The sequence below is a fragment of the Rhineura floridana genome, chromosome 15 (genome assembly GCF_030035675.1).
Source record: "Rhineura floridana isolate rRhiFlo1 chromosome 15, rRhiFlo1.hap2, whole genome shotgun sequence".
NCBI classification, from domain to species: Eukaryota; Metazoa; Chordata; class Lepidosauria; order Squamata; family Rhineuridae; genus Rhineura; species Rhineura floridana.
Window position 1 is genome coordinate 5,176,247 of NC_084494.1, and position 22,487 is coordinate 5,198,733.

A 22,487-nucleotide genomic window follows, 5' to 3' on the forward strand; every position below is an offset into this window, starting at 1 on the left:
ATTGGGCCTACAATACTGACTACGTGGCTCCTGGTGAAGACGAGCTGTGCATCTGAGCTGTGAAGGATGATTAATATTGATTCCTCCAAAGACCTTCAGTGATCAGGCAGGGATATAAGGAATCGGGTTGTTCTTAAGGCATCCTGGACTCAAGTTGTTAAAGGCCTTGTGGATCAATACAAGCACTTTGAGCCTGGCCTGGAAATGTATGGGCACCCATTGCATGCTTTTAAGCACTGGGGTTATGTGCTGGTGGTAGTCTGTCCCCATCAACAGGCTAGCCTCAGCATTTTCAGCAGCTGGAGCTTCCAGACCAGGCCCAAGGGTGGCCCCACATAAAGTGCATGGCAGTAGTCAAGTCTTGACCACTTCATTCCCTGCATGGGTAGGCCAGGCTTACAAGGTACTCACTGGGGGGGGGGCAGTAGCGAGGAATCAGATAACAAGAGAGCCCAGACAGGCCTGGATATTGCCTGAGGATCGTGGTACAGGGCTGCAGGGAGCTGCGTCCAAAGCGCGAGGGAGCCGTTCTCTATCCCCAAGCCTGGCTTGGTCAATGACTGCCAGGCTCAGCTCAAGCGAAGCTGCAAGGAACTGAAAGGGGGCAGGGTTGTTGGTGTCATGGAAAGGCCTTGCATCGTCCAGCATCAGCGGTAGGCATTGCTGGGCACCTGCCAAGGCCACACCCTTGCAGGGGGCCCACTGCTACCCTCTGGAGACTCCAGGCCCTGCTCCACCTCCTGTTTTGCTGTCACTGTCTGTGTTTACTTGCCGTTTCTGAGCACACAAGCAACACCACCAGCAGCAACCTCAGCGCTCCCTTGTGCCTCCCTCTGGGTGACTGTCAGAACTGGGCCTAGAGAGAGGGAGGGTGAGTGGGTGGGCACTGGTGCTGTGGAGAGGAGGGGGCCCACTCAAAGCACCTTCCCCCAAACCTGGTATCAAGCCATTGTTGTCTCCCCAGTGGGGACCTTTAGGAGAGGAAACTGCCTTGGATGGCTGGTGAGTAGCTGTTGCCAGTGGCAGAGTCTAGTAGCTCTTCCTCCAAAGGGCCTGCAAGGAGCGTCCCTTCATACTCTAGGCCAGGGATGGGGAACTTGCGGCCCTCCAGATGTTGCTGGACCCCAATAACCATCAGCCCTAGCCAGCATGGCCAACAGCCAGGGGTGATGGGGGCTGGAATCCAGTGACTTCTGGAGGGCCACAGGTTTCCCACCCCTGCTGTAGACATTGCATGGTGGTAACGAAGCTGCTGAGACGTGATTGTTTGGCTGCTGGGCTGGGAGGAAGGGGGAAGTCCAGCAGAGCCCGAGTGCTCTGGAGAGAGGCACGCAGAAGGCCGTCAGAGGAAGTCTGAGGTGCAGCAGAACACGCTCTGCTTCCCTCTGGGAGTCCAAAATAGAAAATATAGAAGTGGTTGTGGAATTTCCACACAGACAAGACTGCAACGAGAAATACAGGCAGGGCTGAGCCGCCGCTGCAACAACACGCCCTCTTCACTTGCGCAAGCCCTCAGAGGAGAGGGCCTGCTTGAGGACGGAGGGCTCTCCTTAAAGCAGGTAAGCTGGGAGGGCCTGGTGGCCCAACAAGGGTGCTGCAGACAGGATGGTTTAGGAAGAAGGGAGGGGTGGCTGGTGGTGGTGGTCAAGAAGCTGCGAGGAGGAGGAGGGATCTATGCTGTGCCAAAAAGGGACTGTGGACAGGGCCTCCACTGGAGAATGTGCACCAGTCTTCAGCCTTTCCGGAACCACCTTTAACCCAAACATGCATTCAGGGACCCATTCCTTAAATTTTTACCATATATTTGTAGGGTGGTCGCGTTGCTGTTGCGACCCACCTTAGACCAGACCATGGCCCAGTAATGGGTCCAGACCCACCATTTGAAGCCCAGTGCTCTAGAGCAGGGGAAGCCAATGTGGTGCCTTCCAGATGTTCCTGGATCCCCAGCTCTCAGCATCCTGGACCATTGGCCATGCTGGCAGAGGCTGATGAGAGGTGGAGTCCAACAGCACCTGGAGGGCACCACATTAGCTGTTCCTGCTCTAGAGGATCCCAGAGCCAAGGCTCACTTTCCTACGGTGAGTCTCTCTCTCTCTCTTTCCTCGGTTGGTTTCTTCCATTCTCTTCTGTTTCTCCCGCTCAGGTCTGCTGGCCATGGGCAACCTGATAAAGGTATTGGGCAAAGATTTAGAAAACTGTCCTCATTTTTTCCTGGATTTTGAAAGTAAGTCCCATGCATTAAGGAGGGGTGGGGGTGGTTTCTGTGGTTAGTGGCAGAAGCAGTTGCTGTTCTCCATACATTTTGCAGGGAGGAGGTGGGGTCAATATAGGGGGTTTTTTTAAGACTTTCTGAGGAAGGCAATGACAACCAGCCACTGGAACAGACTGGACATAACAACACATTTGCAGTTTAGCTGTCATAGCTGCCTACAGAAGAGCCTGGGGATTGTAGGTAGAGTGAGCCTGCCAAAAGATCCCCACCTCCAAGAACTACATTTCCCAACGTTCCTGGGCAGGGGGAATGGCTCTTTAGCCTGTTTTAAGGCTTGTGTATAGAGCCTTGCTATAAAGGAGGCTGGTAGTTGACAAGAGACCTCGTAAGTCAGACAAATCAGAGGAAGGCTAGCAAGGGAGAAAATCCTTGCATGGTCAGAAACTCTTATTCTTCCCATTCAAGGTCAAGCATTAATGGGGAGGGCAGGATTCCCTGCAATCTCTATGCTGCCCCCCAAGATAGAAACCAAGAAGGCCTTTTCAGAGACTTTTCAGAGGTTCGTTCTATGCTGTCTTGGCATTCTTGCACTCCTTTATTGCTTTTAGAGTTGAAAAGCAACACAACATCCTAAATCACACGTGTAATGGATGCAGTGTGAAAATTTGCAGAAATGTTCATAAGACCAAGAAGAATTTTGTCAAAATTTTGCAAAAAGGTGAACTATAATAATAATGTTTTAAAAACTGTCCATAAGCCCAGTTCACAGAAAGTTAAGTTGCACTTTTCGTGATGAAACCAATAGGATGAATATTAGTTGTGACTAGCCCATCCCATGGATAACTTGTCCTGGTGTTTGTTACCAGTGTAGGAATCCTCAGCCTCAATACTTCTGCAATGTGGGGATATTAATTTACCTTAAAAGAAGACAGTTGAAAAGATTACTGAGATAGTGTATTTGAAGTACTTCGAGTATTTGAAAAGAACTACAGTATATTGTTACTATTTCCAACAGAAGTTAAATACATCTAACTTTATCTGTATCAGGGTCAATTTCTCTAATTCTTCAAGCATGCAAAATGCTTTAAAGTTGCCGTTGTCCTTGCAATAATTTATTTTATTATTTTATTTAGAAGAATTTATAAATGGCTTAATTAAAGAAAAAACTTCTAAGTGGTGTACATAAAACAATATAAAATAATTACGGTATCAATAATACACAGATATAATCTGCAACATTTTACAAAGAAGTAAAAAATACCTTGCAGGGAAGTCAAAGTCTGAGAGAAAGACTTGTCTGAAAACTACCCAGGGTACTTCATGGCCAAGGAGAGATTTGGGCCTGCACTCTTGGGTCTCATCATAACACAGTGGGGTCAATGACATCTCCAACTAATAAGAGAGAAAGAAAAATATGGGCCCTAATTTGGGCAGCAGCCAACCATTCCGTGTCAACTGTTCTTATGTCCTTTCTGTGTTGTAGGGCAACCTTCCTCAATCTGGGACCCTCCAGATATTTTGGACTACAACTCCTATCAGCCCCCGGCATCATACGGCCATGGTAGCTGGGGCTGATGGGAGTTGTAGACCAAAGCTTCTGGAGGGCACCAGCTTGGGGAAAGCTGTTGCAGGGTGTAGCCTGTTGTTCTCTTCCCAAAGGGGTAAGGTCTGATTGATAAATGCTCCTTTTGCATCTGTTGTCTGTTGCGGCCACTGCCAAGGGTGTCAGTTCCACTATGCACACACTGCTGGTGCTTGGGCCTGTGAAATGGAGTCCCTGCAGGAGTAAGAGCTTTGGGATAGTCTCCACATGGCTGCCATCATTAAATTCACACTCCCAAACTTGCCAGTCACAGGCTCTGTTGAACAAATGTGTGCCCACGCACACACACTTATCCAAAATCTGTTTGGAGAACAGCAGCTCTCACCCTTCCCTGTTCCTTATCATTGGTCTTCCTTCCCATCAGTCAATGCTCATCTCCATTCAGGGTCAGGAAGAGGTGGGGTGGGCCTCTCTTTACTCAAATGTGGACCACCACTATCAAGTGGTTTTTCTTCCCTCTAGTCCAGCCTTCACCAGCCTGATGCCCTCCAGCTGTTTTGGACTACAACTTCCATCGGCTCCAGGAGTTGTAGTCCAAAATAGCTGGAGATCACCATGCTGGCAGAGGCTGGTCTTGTCATTGTTAACTGGGAACTGACTGAGATGTAAAGGACCTTGTCATCACCATGGACTCACAATCGGATAAACTTCACCATCTGATTGGTGGTCTCATTTGGACGTAGACATTGTTTGCTGAATTACTCTTCCTGCCACCCAGAAGGGGGTGCCTTTCACAGTGACATTCTCTCCATGGACCCCCCACTTCCTTCCCCGCCTCACTACCCATCATGCTTTTCTCCCTCTTGTCTCTTCTCTTGCAGGTAGCACATGGGGAACCTTCTTAAAGTGTTGACTTATAACGAGCTTGACCAAGGCCCTAATTTTTTCCTTGACTTTGAACGTGAGAAGGGATTTTTATTTTTTTGCCTTTATGTTAATTCATTACGTTCATTAATTTAATTCATGATTAAAATTGATTTGTTTCATTTCATGTTACTTTGCTGGGTGGGATGTGGAGGTGTAGAGGACAAGCCTTATGGAACTGAGGGTGATTCCACAAAGCAGTTTCTTGTGGACTTGGCGCTGCTCAGGCAGGCAAGTTTTTTGCATTATGCACACAATGTTGTCCTAATCAAAAAGCCATCTCGTATCCTCCTAATTTAATCTGGATGTGCTGTTTCCAAAGATTTTTTTAAAAAATGTATTGGATTTTCCATGCAAATGGTAAAAAAAGACAGATTACATGGGGAAATGATATGGGTGGGCATTTTGATCAGCTGTGAAAACCAGAATGGCTGAGCAGCCCCAATTGCACAATGAACTGCTGCGTGGAAATGCCCTGAGAAGCAGCAGGACAAGCTCTGGAGAGGCTGGAAAGGAAGTCAGCAGCCAGACGAGATGTGGTAACTGTGCTGTGTGCAGCAGAAATGTGTTTCTGATGCAGGTGCAAAGCCTTCTGGCAAGACACATTATATCGTAGCAAGAAAGGGCTGCAGCCAGTCATACTGGGAGCAATGGAGGCAGAGCAAGGCAAGAGATTGGTGGAGCTTCTTAGAGCCCTGGATATCCGTGTTTTTTTCAGAGAGGTGTGATGGCCTAGAATGCAAGGCTCCAGCACAGCTCTCAGAAGCTCCCACAGTTGGAGACCTTCTGCAGGCAGTGGCGTGATCCCAGTGCAGCCTGCATCTCATCCAGACTCATGGCCTTAACTGCAGCCCCATTTCCAGGATTTGTTGACGCTGTGCTAGCATCTCAGTGAAGAAGCACTAGCAACCTTGCAGCGTCCAAACATTGTTGCCAAACCATTAAATCTCAGGGTTCAAATGGCACATTGACACACCTCCTCACAAGCAGATACCAGCCTAGGTCAAAGCCTCAATGTGGCTGGACTGCTGTAGGTGTGCCCTGCATGCCCAATACCTCACCCAAACTGTCTTGAGTGTGAGACCTGGACCGTAGGACTGTCAGTCTAGGGAGGGAGACTGGAAGAATACTGGGTGCTAGTTCAGATAGGTAGACACCCAATCCTGGAACGCTGCTTAGTAGAGGAGAGTGGGCAGCTCATTGCCTAGGTTGCTGTTGGCTTAGTGTCTGCTATTGTTTTGCTTTTTATACTTTCTGGTTTTATTTTTGGTCCTTCTGTACATTTATTTTCAGATATGTTCCCTGTACAGCTAAGGGCCAAAGGTGTGTGTCAGCCTTCTCCCGTTTTGTCCTCCAGATGTTTTGGACTGCAGCCTCCCTTGGAGGTTGCCCCAGCCAGCACAACCATATGACACATACGAGGCTAATGGGAGCTGTAGTCCAAAACGTCTGGAGGGCTACAGATGGGGAAGGCTGGTCTGTGGGCTTGCTAGAGAAAAACATTTAAGATGTGCTGTCTTACAGCTCACAGGCCTGTCCATGGCTTAATCAGTGCTCTTTGGGGACGGCCCAAGATGTCATCCCCTCCCCAGGCAGTTTCACTTTGTGACCCATGGGGTGTCCACAATCCTTTCCTACGATGCTGAGGATTTGCAGGGCAGAACTCTCAGGTTGCCCGTGGCTGCTTTCCTGGTGTCCCTGACCGAGTCTGGGTTGCTTTGCAGTCAGATTCCACCCCCATCCCAATTCTGCCCGCGGATTTAGGCAGAGGGTCCTCTCATCTCAAGCAAATCATGCAGATGTCCTCCCTTCACCCTGGGGCTGGGCTGGGCAACCTCCAAGGCAACCTGGGTTCTGACCTCTTGCTTTCTTTCTGGTTGGGGTTTGATGCAGACGCGCAGCCCACAGAAGCCGAAACAGCTGTGTGGAACCAGGTGAATGCTGTCCTGGAGGAGGCGCAGACCATCCTGGCGGAATTGCAGTCTTACACTGGAGCCGGACAGGAGATTAGAGAGGTACAGCCTGAGTGATGCCTGCAGCCTGAACTATGAGCAACACCAGGGAGGGAAGCTCAGTTCTCGCAACTGTGTAGGACGTGATCATGATCAATGCTGACTAAAGCTGCTGCCTGAAGTTTGGTTGTAGTCAACCCTCGTTTTCTCTTAGGGCTTGTGTACATGGGAGCATTTCTTTGGAGTAAATACACTACATTTACCTTCATTATGGATTTGCACCATCTGCAGGTCCTGATCAGTGTTAGCTGCCAGTCATTTTTCCCCATTCACATAAGTAAATGTTCCTCTGGGAAGGATTAGCCTCGCTGTTTCCTTGTGGCCCTGCCCTCTAATGTACATTTCCACTCCCTCTGGTTGCCAGGTGACTGAGCATGCTCAGTCTGTTCTACCAACTGCATTAGGTTCCTTTTTTAAAAACCCGGTAGTGCAAATATCTGTGTTTTCTGTACTTATGATTGGTAGGATACAGCTGAAATATAAATCTTTGTTTGAGCAGTGTTATGTTTTTGCGCACAAGTTAGAAAATAAAGGCACCATTTGCAGCAACATAAAAAAGGCCAGCAGAATGCAGGAGAGCAGCTGGAAGTTGCTTGTCAGCCTACAGGAAACAAAATGAAAGAAGGGAGGAGGAGATAGTGGGCATGGAGAGGGGAACAATTGACACACTCACCTAAAAACAAGCAAAGCACCTACATGGAGGATACATATTTTTCTTCCCTTTTCATATTATCAGTGGATTTGGGTTAGTATGGATTTACAGGGGGGAAACTGCATGATAGCTTCTGTTTCCTGGTAACATCATGTGAACCAGGCAGATTTGAAGGAGATGTGAGTAGCACCAAACACACAGTAATCCACCATGTAAATGAGACCTTAGTGTTTTTGTGGGTAAAATCAGTGCTCTGTGGGTGTTTCTACATGGGTGTTTTATGGTGGGATGGGAGCTCCTCATCCATGCAAGTCTTTTGCAGCATCCACATCAAAATACTTATTCCCCCCCCCTTCAAATCCAGATTTACCCTTTCTGGGAGAAATCTGATAAGTAAAAAAGCCCTGTTGCCAATGACCCATTCGCAAATTAAGTCCCTGTCTGTGTTCTCCAACCTCAGAGTTCAGAAGGAATTGGGTGTGCAACTTCAACTTTCTGGCTCTTGTCAGGCAGCATGAAACCACCAGATTTCTGTGGGCAGCTCCCACTTCTATCCCTGGAGATATTTAAAAATAGCTTCTCTGCGAACCAAGAAACTACCTATCCAGACAATGAGATGGTTCACTCAACCCTTTTATAACTGTCTTTTATTTTCTGCCCCCCTTTGCTAGCCACTCCATTCTGTGCCCCCTCCCACCCAGTTTTCAGTTTTCTTCCTTTCGATAGTAAGTCAACATTCTGTGGGCACTGAGCATGCTCAGTCCTCATTGGCCTATGTTGTTTTGAGAGAGAGCCAAGTTTTTTCTCCTAAGGATTTTGCTACTTCTGCAAAGCTAATATTTCAGGGAGAAAATGTTTAGCATTTTGGTTTCCTTTCCTGCAGGCAATCCAAAACCCCAGCGACTTGCAGCTTCAAGAGAAGGCATGGAATGCTGTGTGTCCCCTTGTGGCTAAGCTGAAGCGTTTTTATGAGTTCTCTCTTAGACTTGGTAAGTATATGCCCACCACCATCTCAACAGAGGGGCAGGGGTGGGAATGTACATGCAGTGTATATATCAACACAGAATGGCTTCCTTCAGCACTCTGTTTCCCATTCTGCTTTCCACAGATGCTCTCAGTTGCCCAAATCACATGAAGTGGTTTTACCATGTCAGAGTTTTCTGTTTGTTTGATGAATATATATACTGGAAAGATCATCTCACCCCTTACATACCCAACTGATCACTGTGGTCTGCAGGTGAGGGCCTCCTGCAGATACCACCTTATCAGGAGGTCCACACAGTATAGGAATTGGGCCTTTAGTATTGTGGAACCTATCCTTTGGAATTCCCTCCCCTTCAATATTAGGCAGGGGCCATCTCTGTTGTCTTTCCAGCACCTACTGAAGACTTTCCTCTTTCAACAAGCCTTTTAAGTGGAGACCTTTTATGCCAGTCTACATCTGTATTTGAATTGTTTTTAAGATGTTTTGTTGTTAAGATTTGTTTTGAAGATGTTTTCATTGTTTTCTCACTTTGTTGTTTGCTGCCCTGCACTCCTTTTAGAAGGAAGGGCAGGATATTAAGTTCATTCATTCATTCATTCATTCATTCATTCATTCATTCATTCATTCATTCATTCATTCATTCATGTGTTCTCATGTGGCAAGAGGTGGGATTAACCACACTAGTGTGGGAGCCTTGGGGCTTGAGAGCTGGCACGTAGCTGGCGTGACATGGGCAGGTGGCAGTCAGCTGGGCAGGAGGTGCATCCTCAGGGTAGCCTGGCAGCCTGTCCAAGCAGTGAGCTGTGCAGATTGAGAAAAGATGAGAGGCCTGGGAGCAGAGAGAGGTCTGAAGGTGCATGAGGCTACCACCTTGCTGAGGCTAAGTAGGTCTGGGTCTGGCCAGTGCCCAGATGGGAGACCTCTTGGAAACTACAGGTATGCCACTGTGGATTCCACAAAGAAAGAAAGGTGGGATATACATTTAAGAAAATAATTTTTAAAATAAATGTATAACAGGCACTGTCACTCTGGTGTTATTTCGGTTATATCCAAGCTTCAGGTGCCTGCAATTCTGTCCTCCACCCAGCACCACCAAATGGCATGCAGGGAGTAGGGAGTCTGTGCCTGATGCAGGGGCCTGCTGGTTCTTCCTGATGCTAAGCACGTCAACATGGAGACTGGCTTTGGGGTGGCCACAGGTCATTTCTGAGCATGTTGATATCTGGGTTTTTCAGGTGGTATCTGGGTTTTTTTCACCCTTTTGAAGATGCACTTCATCATTCCATCCTAAACACAATTTGTTTATTACGATTTGATGCTTTTGCACCCTTGTCTGGGTTGAACTGCTTTCATACATGCATCCTTCCAAATCTGTCTCACACACAGCCAGGCTTTAGAGACTGGAAGAGCTGAAGCAGCACTCCTTGCCCCTGGAGCCACCGGCAACAGCAGCGGCAGGAGGAGGTGCTGACTGTGCACGTCCTCCTCAATGTCCTTTCTGCTTTCTCATGGGCCTTTTCTGCCCTGTCTCCCCTCAAGCCTGGAGGATTCAGCCAGCAGCTCAAGGACTGACAAATCTGTCACTTCTGGTTGCTCTCAGTTTCTCATTTTTCTAATCTTAAGTTCAGATCACTCCATTTCTGTATTTGTGAACTTTAAAAAGAAAAGAAAAGTCTACGTGAAAATGTGTATGCATTTTTGGGCACATTTCTGCTAATATCCCAATTTTGGTACACAGTTTTGCCTAGTACATGCATTTGTACATGCCATTTGCACCTAATAGAATGCCTTTATTTGTCATTTCCACTAAACTACACATTTCTGCATGCATTCTTTGGTTAAAGAACTGCATCCAAAGGCTTATAGAAGTGCAAATTTTGAAGGAGAAGCCATGTTTTGGTTCTGAAAATACAAATCATGCAAACTGGACAAATTTCTCCTCTGTCCCTCCTCAAGGCAGTGCAGGGATTGGCCCGGTAGAGGCTGCCGTCTGACATAACCTTTTCCCTCCCCCCATCCCATCTCTCTCCCAGAGAATGCCTTGCGGAGCTTGTTGGAAGCGCTCACCAGCCCGCCTTATGCCCCCACTCAGCACCTGGAGAGAGAACAAGCGCTCGCCAAGCAGTTTGCGGAAATCTTACACTTCACCCTCAGTTTCGATGAGCTCAAGGTACGTGGGGGAGAGAATGTGGTTTGTCCCATGGCAGGGAAGATTATCTGAGGATAACGATATGCAAAAACCTCCCACAATAGCTTCTGAATCTTGTTCCTGTGGAACAATGTTGAGTATTTTACACAACAAACAAACACACACACACATATATATGCGTCATCTGTCGGGGATGCTTTGATTTGGATTCCTGCATTGAGCAGGGGGTTGGACTTGATGGCCTTATAGGACCCTTCCAACTCTACTATTCTATGATATACGCATACATACACACACATATATATTTTGGGTGGTTGCCCCAGGCCTAGGCATGGCCTGCAACTGCCTCTGCCCCTTTTCAGATGTAGAAGGAAAAGTTTAAGTTTGGAAGCCCCCGCTGAGAAGCCCCCCTCCGTCACCCCTGAACGAGATCTCCCCTTCTGCCTCCCAGATGACCAACCCTGCCATCCAGAATGATTTTAGCTACTACAGAAGAACCATCAGTCGAAACCGAATCAACAACTTGCAGGTAAGGAAAGCTTTTTCTCTTCCCTGTGTTTTGAACTGGGAGATAGAGAAAAAACACAATGTGAGCAAAATGAATGAAATGTCTAATGGTGTGAACTTGAAGCTCCTATGCTAGTGAAAAACTGGAAATTTGCAGAGCTATCAAAGCTTACTGAGTATGCTCACTTCAGAGGCAGCATGAGCAATAATCAACACCTTTTGAAATGTCCTGGTCACCATACCACTAGCAGAAACCAGTAATGATTTGAAATGAATGCTGATGAAAGTTAAAGAGGAAAGCACAAAAGCAGGACTACAGCTGCACGTCAAGAAGACTGAAGTAATGACAACAGAAGATTTATGTAACTTTAAAGTCGACAACGAGGACATTGAACTTGTCAAGGATTATCAATACCTCGGCACAGTCATTAACCGAAATGGAGACAATAGTCAAGAAATCAAAAGAAGGCTAGGACTGGGGAGGGCAGCTGTGAGAGAACTAGAAAAGGTCCTCAAATGCAAAGATGTATCACTGAACAATAAAGTCAGGATCATTCAGACCATGGTATTCCCCATCTCTATGTATGGATGTGAAAGTTGGACAGTGAAAAAAGCAGATAAGAGAAAAATCAACTTATTTGAAATGTGGTGTTGGAGGAGAGGTTTGCGCATACCATGGACTGCGAAAAAGACCAATAATTGGGTGTTAGAACAAATTAAATCACAACTATCACTAGAAGCTAAAACGATGAAACTGAGGTTATCATACTTTAGACACATCATGAGAAGACATGATTCACTAGAAAATACAATAATGCTGGGAAAAACAGAAGGGAGTAAAGAAAGAGGAAGGCCAAAGAGATGGATTGATTCCAGAAAGGAAGCCACAGACCTGAACTTACAAGATCTGAACAGGGTGGTTCACAACAGATGCTGTTGGAGGTTGCTGATTCATAGGGTCGCTATAAGTCATAATTGACTTGAAGGCACATAACACACACATGTACTAATGACGTTTAATTATGTTGTGTATCCTTATATAAGTAAGAAAATAAACTAAAAACAAAAAACTTTTTGTATTTTCCCAAATTTTTGTCTCACTCCAATTTTAATTTCAAGCCTTTGGCTGACAAAGCTGAAACAGCCACAAACAAGAAGGATGTATCAGCAGACTTGGGGGAACCCTGATATTTTGCAGAACTACAAAAAAATCTTTAAGAAAAAGTGGGGGAGCACCCCCAAAAACACAAGATCAATGAGGACTGAGCATGCTCAGGACTCACAAAATGCTGACTAACTGTTAAAAGGAAGAAAACTGAGTGCCAGGCAGGAGGGGGAATGGAACTGAGTGGCTTGAAAGGGACAACAAAGGAAGAGGGACATAGATATAAAAAGTGTAAAGAGAACCATTTCATTCTCTGGATTGATTGTTTCCTGGTTAACAGAAGTTGTTTTTAAATGTCCCCAGGGATGGAAGTAAGAACTGGCCATAGAAATCAATGGAGAAATCTAAGATTTTAATGTAGCTGGGATTAAGCACCATTGGGTCCACCCCTTTCCCAACACCATCCTCCCCCGAAAAACCAACCCAGTATGGACTGAGCATGCTCAGTGGGCATGTAATGCTGACTGATTTTGGTGGGGAAGGCATGAAAAGCTGGGGTGAGGGGAATGGAATGGAGTGGCTGGAACCCTAAGCAGACACTGCAACATTTTGTTGCAGGGCCGCACTTGTTACTATTGCAATGGTGAAGTAAAACTCCCTTGGTCAGCAACTGTTCTCCATTCCTACCCTGCAGTTAGATGCTGAGAGTGAGGTGAACAATGAAATGGCCAATCGGATGTCCCTGTTCTACGCAGAGGCCACCCCAATGCTGAAAACTCTAAGCAATGCCACAACCAAATTTGTTTCAGAGGTGAGTGATATCTCCCAAGGCATCGAAAAGATGTGAGCCACATCAGTGCTACAGAGAGCTTTGGAGGATTGCAGCGCCCAGACTTCCTTGGGTGGGTGGGTGGGCAGTTAAGTGAAGGTTGACACTGCAGAGCGGTCTAGCCTCTTCCCTGAGGGCAGAATCCACACAAAGCTCCGTTGTGCTGGTGCAGGGATTTGAGCCCCCGCTCTCCCTTCAGATACTCCGTTTGCTCTCTCCCTGGGGAGGAAGGACATGGGGGTCAGCGTGCAAACCAGGTCTCCTTGCTGCTTCATTTCAGAACAAAACTCTCCCAATAGAGGACACGACTGACTGTTTAAGCACCATGGCCTGCGTCTGCAGGGTAATGCTGGAAACACCGTGAGTTCATGCCTTTTATTGGTTCAAGGTACAACTCCTTTGCCCACATTGGCCTTCAGGGCTGCATGCACACATCAGTGCCTAAAATGCCGGTCAATGGACAGTTGCAATTCACACCCAAGCGAACTAACCACCAGACTAAAAATATAGAAATAACTCTGCAAAATGCATACAAAGAACCGCCATCAGTCCTCAGTAGCCACCGTAATATGCTGCTGGCCAGTCTTCTACGTGCCACAAGGCAGCTTACCTAGGGGGCCTCTCTAGGAAGGCAGTTCCACATCAGAGGGGCAAAGGCCCTACTCCTCGTCACCAGCATTTTAACCTCTGACGGCCCCGGTGTCTGCAGCGACCCCCCCCCTTGAAGGGACTCAGCTCTTACAGGAAAAGGTGCCTTTCGGGGACTAGCGTCTTTTGCCTGTTTAGCGGTCCCATTCTCTGATTTCCCCAGGAAGTTGCAAAAGTAAGTTTAGCATCCTGAGGGCCCTTAGGTGGGGACAGCCTGTCCAGGTTGGGTTTGAGGCAGATGAGAAAAGCTGGAAAGGAAATGTGGGTCCAAGGAAGTGAGTTCATGTATCTCTTTCTTGTTTGCCACAGGGAGTATCGGAGCCGCTTCACCAACACCGAAACTCTCCTTTTCTGCATGCGAGTGATGGTGGGGGTCATCATCCTCTATGACCACGTCCACCCTGTAGGGGCTTTCGCCAAGACCTCCAAAATAGACGTGAGTGACATTTCTGCCTTCCAAGAAACATCAAGGAGGCGGCATAAGCCAGCCTTTGCCAACCTGGAGCCCTCCATGCTGCCAACCTGCTGCCCAACATACGGCTGCGCTGCCTGAGACTGAGAGGAGTTCTAGTCCAGAATATCTGGAGGGCACCAGGTTGGCGAAGGCTGGCGTAAGCCATCATTGAGAACCATGGCAGTTAGTTATAAAAAAGGAGCAGTAAATGAGGTTGTGGATGAGTCAAGGGATGTTTGCCTAAGCAGCCTTGTACATTATTTGTCCTTCTGTCTGCACCTCATTCTGTATCGCTGTGACCCAATTTGTGAACTGTTTCAGTGTTACGTTCAGGCTTGCAAAGTGCAGTGCCCCTTCCTTTGTGTTTAGGCAGCCCCCCTGCCTTCTCTGCGCCCCTGACCCGGGCCACTCTCCTCCCCTCTCCTCCATCCTGGTCAGAGGCTCGTCTTCATGTGTTAAAGGTGGCCTCAAATGGCCATTTGTTCCGCGGTCCCACTTATTGCTGACGTTGAGAGCAGAGGGTCCTTTTGAGCCAGGACGCCCACAGCTTCTTTGCCTCACACAGGACCTATTTGCAGAGCTTGGAAAAGTTACTTTTTTGAACTACAACTCCCATCAGCCCAATCCAGTGGCCATGCTGGCTGGGGCTGATGGGAGTTGTAGTTCAAAAAAGTAACTTTTCCAAGCTCTGCTCTTAAGTCCCACAGGCCACATAGTTGGCAGGTGACTCTGCCCTCGGCTGGCCACCCTTCCCTTCCCCACTGCTGCCTTCAGACCTTTCAGGACTGCCCACAGCAAAGCGAGGGGCCAATCACTGTCTCTGCCTGAGCTTGCACGCTTGGAAGACAGAGGGGTCGATCTACCAATCAATTCTGGACTCTGCCTGAAGCTGAATTTTTAAAAAATGCGCTGGAGCTGATCCGACCAGGTTTTAAAAGTAAAAAAGGGGTGGCCTTTGACTAGCACCGTGTGCTCCCATTTTCAGAAAAGAGAGATAGAGACGCATCGGAACTGGCACAAGAGTGTGTCTCTACTCTGAGTCTGTGTAGAAACTAGCCAACTGACGAAGGTAAAAGTGGGATTCTCTGCTTTTGCCCTGCCTGTCACTGGAACGTGGCCCTTGCAAGGTTGCCCAGATGGGAACACCCCACCTCGGCTGAAAAAGGTTCCACACCCCTGCCCTAAACCTTTCACTTCCGGGTACTAAGTTGGATTGACTGATTCTCTATTGACCTAAACTGACTATTGGAAGAGATTCTTGAGTGATCCTTGGAGAAGAGTTCCTCCTTTGTCCGCATCAGGACTCGTCAACAATGCTGGCTCAGCCCAGCAAAGTCCAAATCTTTTCCAAGACCTGAACTGGAGTACCAAAGATGGTGTAGCATTCATAAGGCTGAAATCCAGCAACTAGGCTGGTGTGGCATCTAAGTCCAGTCCTGGACAATTTCGCAGAAGACACTGTGTGAGTGTGTGTTTTCAGCTAAATCTCTTGCCCATAAGGACATCATGAAAGCGTGTTCATATGTGTGTTTGCACCTCTTGCCATATCATCCTTACTGTTCCTGTTGTGGGAACGGTCACACACTCGGCCCTGAGGAGACCCCACTAGGAGGCCTAGTGCTTTCATAAGAACATAAGAACATAAGAAGAGCCTGCTGGATCAGGCCAGTGGCCCATCTAGTCCAGCATCCTGTTCTCACAGTGGCCAACCAGGTGCTTGGGGGAAGCCTGCAAGCAGGACCCGAGTGCAAGAACACTCTCCCCTCCTGAGGCTTCCGGCAACTGGTTTTCAGAAGCATGCTGCCTCTGACTAGGGTGGCAGAGCACAGCCATCATGGCTAGTAGCCATTGATAGCCCTGTCCTCCATGAATTTGTCTAATCTTCTTTTAAAGCCGTCCAAGCTGGTGGCCATTACTGCATCTTGTGGGAGCAAATTCCATAGTTTAACTATGCGCTGAGTAAAGAAGTACTTCCTTTTGTCTGTCCTGAATCTTCCAACATTCAGCTTCTTTGAATGTCCACGAGTTCTAGTATTATGAGAGAGGGAGAAGAACTTTTCTCTATCCACTTTCTCAATGCCATGCATAATTTTATACACTTCTATCATGTCTCCTCTGACCCGCCTTTTCTCTAAACTAAAAAGCCCCAAATGCTGCAACCTTTCCTCGTAAGGGAGTCGCTCCATCCCCTTGATCATTCTGGTTGCCCTCTTCTGAACCTTTTCCAACTCTATAATATCCTTTTTGAGATGAGGCGACCAGAACTGTACACAGTATTCCAAATGCGGCTGCACCATAGATTTATACAACGGCATTATGATATCAGCTGTTTTATTTTCAATACCTTTCCTAATTATCGCTAGCATGGAATTTGCCTTTTTCACAGCTGCCGCACACTGGGTCGACATTTTCATCGTGCTGTCCACTACAACCCCGAGGTCTCTCTCCTGGTCGGTCACCGCCAGTTCAGACCCCATGAGCGTATATGTGAAATGAAGATTTTTTGCTCCAATATGCATAATTTTACACTTGTTTATATTGAATTGCATTTGCCATTTTTCCGCCCATTCACTCAGTTTGGAGAGATCTTTTTGGAGCTCTTCAATCCCTTTTTGTTTTAACAACCCTGAACAATTTAGTGTCGTCAGCAAACTTGACCACTTCACTGCTCGCTCCTAATTCTAGGTCATTAATGAACAAGTTGAAAAGTACAGGTCCCAATACCGATCCTTGAGGGACTCCACTTTCTACAGCCCTCCATTGGGAGAACTGTCCGTTTATTCCTACTCTCTGCTTTCTGCTTCTTAACCAATTCCTTATCCACAAGACGACCTCTCCTCTTATTCCATGACTGCTAAGCTTCCTCAGAAGCCTTTGGTGAGGTACCTTGTCAAACGCTTTTTGAAAGTCTAAGTACACTATGTCCACTGGATCACCTCTATCTATATGCTTGTTGACACTCTCAAAGAATTCTAATAGGTTACTGAGACAGGACTTTCCCTTGCAGAAGCCATGCTGGCTCTGCTTCAGCAAGGCTTGTTCTTCTATGTGCTTAGTTAATCTAGCTTTAATAATACTTTCTACCAGTTTTCCAGGGACAGAAGTTAAGCTAACTGGCCTGTAATTTCCGGGATCCCCTCTGGATCCCTTTTTGAAGATTGGCGTTACATTTGCCACTTTCCAGTCCTCAGGCACGGAGGAGGACCCGAGGGACAAGTTACATATTTTAGTTAGCAGATCAGCAATTTCACCTTTGAGTTCTTTGAGAACTCTCGGGTGGATGCCATCCGGGCCCGGTGATTTGTCAGTTTTTATATTGTCCATTAAGCTTAGAACTTCCTCTCTCGTTACCACTATTTGTCTTAGTTCCTCAGAATCCCTTCCTGCAAATGTTAGTTCAGGTTCAGGGATCTGCCCTATATCTTCCACTGTGAAGACAGATGCAAAGAATTCATTTAGCTTCTCTGCAATCTCCTTATCGTTCTTTAGTACACCTTTGACTCCCTTATCATCCAAGGGTCCAATTGTCTCCCTAGATGGTCTCCTGCTTTGAATGTATTTATAGAATTTTTTGTTGTTGGTTTTTATGTTCTTAGCAATGTGCTCCTCAAATTCTTTTTTAGCATCCCTTATTGTCTTCTTGCATTTCTTTTGCCAGAGTTTGTGTTCTTTTTTATTTTCTTCAGGTGGTTTGGACTACAACTCCCACCAGCCGCATTGTCATACCGCCCATGCTGCCTGGTGCTGATGGGAGTTGTAGTCCTAAACTCCCTGAGGATACCAGGTTGGAGGTGGATGGAGCCTCCAGTTTCTTTACTGACAACTTGTAATCAATAAGTTTTTAAATGAAATGAGGAACAAGCACCCATGGGAGCAACCAAGAATCGGAAGAGGGACATTGGGAGGGACTTTCCAGGCCAGTTTAAATAGACCATTCCCCATCTTGTTTGTTGCTCCACCTATATTCATATGTTATGAAAAGGCCTTATTCTGTCTTTTAAAAAATGTATCCCACGAATCTGCTCACAGACAAAAGGACTGAAGTCAGCATAACTGCTTGCACTTTTTCAATGTTTTTTTCTCCTTTCAAATGTGACTTTCAAGGGCTTTTTTGTTTTTTTTTAATGCTGCTAGATGAAAGGATGCATCAAAGTCTTGAAGGACCAGCCTTCCAACAGCACAGAAGGCCTTCTGAATGCACTGAGGTAAGGCAATCCAAGAAGGATGTGCTGTGGCAGTGATAAGAAGCCTGGCATGGCCCTTGGAAAAGAGCTACACACACACACACACCCTTGCACAAGCACTAGGATCACACACACAATCACACACACCTCTTGCACAAGCACTAGGTTTGCCCTGGGGTGCTTTTGACAGCCTGGCATGATGCTGTAGCTGAAGACAGCCAAGCCATGGCGTCTTTAGAGATATTGCTCAGACTCCTGAACAGCATGGAAGAATTTTCAGAAACTGAAATTGCTTGGGCAGCCAGGCACAAGAGTCAAGGACAGGGCAGTCCTCGTGAACAGCAGAAAATGCTGGAGAGGCGTAGCCTGAAGAAATGGACTGCTAGTAGATGACCCCTGTTGCGCCCCAGACACAAAAGGAGTTAGCTCAGGGAGATGAGGATGAGGTCCCTGGGAGTGCTAAAGGAAGGGGGAGCGCAGTCAGCCCACAGACTCCATCGGCCAGCCCCGACATTGAGGCACCTGAGAGCCCTCGCCTAAGCTGTTGGGAAGTGACCCCTCATGCACGCCAACCACCCCCCCGCAGGAATCCCCGACTGGCACTTCAAACACTTCCCCACCAACCAGCTTTCCACTCCCTGAAGCCGAGCCATCACCTATCCAAGCTCTGCTGTCAGATGGGCCGTTGGAGGCTCGCCCCCGCTCACCCCGCATGAGACGATGCGAGAAAAGGGACCTTGAGAGGGTGGAACTTCGGAGGATCTGTCGTTTACGGGCAACGACCTTCCCTACCTAAGCAGGTGCCCACCCAGGCTCTAGTGCTGATTCAACTCTCCCCACGCACTGTAGAGACTGTTTAGATAGCTTAGCTAGGGAAAGTAGTGAGCTAGAGTAGACAGGTTTATGAAGCACACTGCTTTGGATGTAACCGTCACCCTAATAAAACGAGAATTAAACCAAGCCTCTCCTCCGTCTCGTGTCTCAGGCTCTGGGCAGGACAACCCCTTGGCCTCGCTTTGTAGAAGGAGGTCCCTCATGCATTGCCCTCACATCACAGTTACCCAGTTTGGTGGACCAAGATTTTATTTATTTATTTATTTTATTATTTGATTTATATCCCACCCTTCCTCCCAGCAGGAGACCTGTTTTACAGATTCCCATTTTACAGTTAGGGAAGTGAGGCTGACAGCCTTTCCAGCAAGCGTGCTGTTGCACACGGAAAGGTCTGGCCAGAGTCGCCAGTTCCAAACAAACATCTTCCCACCAGCCACTGCTTTGATGGCAACAGAGCTGCAGCTTCTCAGCACCCAAGCTACAGTCTGCCGTTCCAGGACAACTGAAGTTCACCTGTCCCTCCCACAACTAGCACGTTGATTGCTTTTGCCACTATCACAGAAACCTACTTTTCATTCCATGGGTGGGCAGCCGGTGTGCCTCCAGATTACGCTGGACTACAACTCCCATCATTCCTGACTGTTGGCCATGCTGGCTGATGCTGATGGGAGCCGGAATCCAACAACATCTCGGGGGCAGCATGTTGGCTACCCCTGCTTTAGTCCCTTGGGGGTTCTGAACCCCTCCCCTAAATGGCCATCTCTCCCTATATCCCCCTCCCTATTCTCTCTGCCAACCTAGTTCATACTCAGTTTTTACCTTTGATCATAGGACCAAATGGCACTTCTCCCTCAGCCCGTTTATCTCTGTGAGAGGAGCATTTCCATTGGTTCCCACAGCAACCTGTGCAATGTGCTGTTTCCTCTACAATGGGGGGGGAGGGAGGGAGGGCTGGTTGGTTGGTGTGCCCTTTCTCACTGCTGCCCCGCTTCTTCCTAGGTATACTACCCGGCACCTCAACGACGACACCACATCCAAGCAGATCCGGGCCTTGCTGCAATGAACGCTTCCTGTAGTCGAGGGGCAGGAGGCAGCTTTTGCCAGAGACCCAGAAGAGAATTACTCCATGGAACCTTCAGCAGAAATTTTAATGTTGACATATTGCTATAAATAACCATTGGCCATCATATTTGTCATTTTGTAGAAGAAGAAGAATGGGGGAGATTTTAAATATATATATATATATATATATATATATATATATAAAAACAAATAAATATATATATATATATATACACACACACACACACATATATATATATATATATAACTATGACAGGTACTCCAGCCAGCTCAGTGCCAACCTGCCCCATCTCCCAAGATATGCCATGTTCAACTCTGGCAGAAGTGCAACTCTACCAGAGAAGCACATGGTCGCCATGGCTTTTCCTCCTCAGCGTTCCAGTTCCAGGCCCATCCACACTGATGTGACGTGTCTCGTTTTCAGCCCTGACAAGCTGCCAGAGTCTGACCAAGCTTCAGGAGGGAATAAGGGCAGGGTTTTGCCCAAGCTGGGAAGAGGGTGAACTTTTTGTTCAGAAGGTTGAACCACCATCTTGGAATCAGGTGGAACGTCTGCTCCTAAACTCTCCAGAGATGGGTTACCTGAAGTAGCCCAGACTCCAGACAAAGGGGGGACAAATGAGAAAGATGGAGTGATGCTCTCCTGTCTAAGATGTAAATAATGTGTCTGGGAAATGACTGTTGATCAGGAATGATTAGGATGGTTGATGGAGGACGATGATGATGGTGGACATCATCAGTAAAATCTTCAACACTGATTCCATTCAAAATGGCTCAGTCACACCTTTTAGATTTTTAATATAAACAATTAAAATCCACTCACCTGTTATTTTGTACATTTTTGTGTCAAATAAAATAAAAAAGAAAAATAATCTGTTGTGTGGGAGACTGGCCTGGTTGTCTGCTTTGCTAAGATGGCACACTGCACATGCGCAGAGAGGGCCCTTTTTATAATTATTTAATGTTCCAAGCAAGGCTTGAACAATAGTGATCAAAATGGAAATTTCTGTGCACATATGCAAATTATGTATGTTTGTCAGGTTGGGGTGGGGGGGAAGAGGGCAGAAGAAAGTAGTAAGCCATGTGTAAAGTGGTTGTATCAACTGACTCATAGGTAGAAACAGGAGAGAAATTTGATTCAATTCACATTAAATCTTATAAAATGATATAAAATTTGCATGTTCCGGAACAATATGAGAACCAACACACAGCAATCTTCAAAAATTTGCACTTATCTGAATTTTACAATGCAGTTCTCCAACCATTATTACAAAAATGCATATAATAAGGCTAAGCGTGCATAAATGTGAATATACTTGTGAAAATAAGTACAAAAATGCATTATATTTTGTGAAATTGCTTGCAAAAATGTGTACATTAGTCAAAACCATACAAAACTATTGTATTAGGAGAAATTCATACTACAATACTAAAGAATTTTCACAAGGATTTTTTTTTAAAAAAATTGGAAATTACTGCAGAAATGTGGTGAACTGAATTTAAGAATGGAAACATTAGAAACTGAGAGAACTAAAATTTGGCAGATCCTTCCATTCCTACCCACAGGTAGGTATGAGCATAAAAACCACACTTTCCTTTAGCCCAAAATAATTGCACAAGAACAAAAAAGGGTTAGCATCAATATGATAATAAAAATGTCACTCTACCTAAATCAAGCTTAAGCAGCTGGGTATTGTAAGCACACACAGACATGCAACATTTAAAAAAATCAAATCGCATATATCTTCCTATATACATAAAATTCATATACATCTTCCTATATACATAAAACTGCCACACAGCTGCAGTTTGCATGGCTGCCGACACGTAACACTGCAAACTACAGTGTGATGCAGAGTTCCGAGACCTGCTGAGCCAGCAGCGGGGGAAGATGGAGGCAGGCAGGAGTAAAGGGGGGATAGTTTTGTTGAGCTGCAAAGGGAGGGATGGGTAGCTTTGGAAAAGGGTAAAGGAGTGGGTGCTGGTGAGGGTTGGGGGGGAGGTGAGGTTGGTGAGTGAAGTGAGCAGGGGCAAAGATAGTGAAATAATAAAGAAATCTTGATGCATTTCAACATTGTCTTCATCATCCACTATTACAATTCAGGAAACCCGTCATTCATAGATAGCAGAGAACAGCCAACATTTCCTTGTCATTAATTTGTGACTCTCAATTTTTAAAAAGCATAGGATAGTATTCAATGCTTGTCCTGGTTTCAATTTGATGTGGCCTGATGACGATGCAGCCAGCAACATGTCCTCTTGACGCTTGTCCTTCTTGGCTTATTAAGGCTTGCCAACGGGCTTTGACTGAGTGGACCCAGGGCACGGCCAACACGTCGTTGCAAGAGGTAGTGCTTCCAGCCACC

General features: G+C 46.6%; 1 protein-coding gene across 3 annotated transcripts; it reads left to right on the top strand.

Annotated features, from left to right (window-relative positions):
* The first annotated feature begins 1,358 nt into the window (after positions 1-1,358).
* On the top strand, positions 1,359-20,950 carry LOC133370329 (CYFIP-related Rac1 interactor A-like). 3 transcript variants are annotated; one of them, XM_061596498.1, is made up of 12 exons: positions 1,359-1,559; positions 2,144-2,224; positions 4,637-4,716; positions 6,573-6,694; positions 8,227-8,332; positions 10,362-10,498; positions 10,929-11,006; positions 12,784-12,900; positions 13,199-13,278; positions 13,876-14,002; positions 18,155-18,225; positions 20,038-20,950. In XM_061596498.1, the coding sequence occupies exons 3-12, from the start codon at positions 4,644-4,646 to the stop codon at positions 20,099-20,101; spliced, it is 975 nt and encodes a 324-aa protein (XP_061452482.1). In that variant the 5' UTR covers positions 1,359-1,559; positions 2,144-2,224; positions 4,637-4,643; the 3' UTR covers positions 20,102-20,950. The 3 variants fall into 3 exon arrangements, with proteins under 3 accessions (XP_061452482.1, XP_061452481.1, XP_061452483.1); XM_061596497.1 differs by lacking the exon at positions 2,144-2,224; XM_061596499.1 differs by lacking the exons at positions 2,144-2,224; positions 10,929-11,006.
* The last annotated feature ends 1,537 nt before the right edge of the window (positions 20,951-22,487 follow it).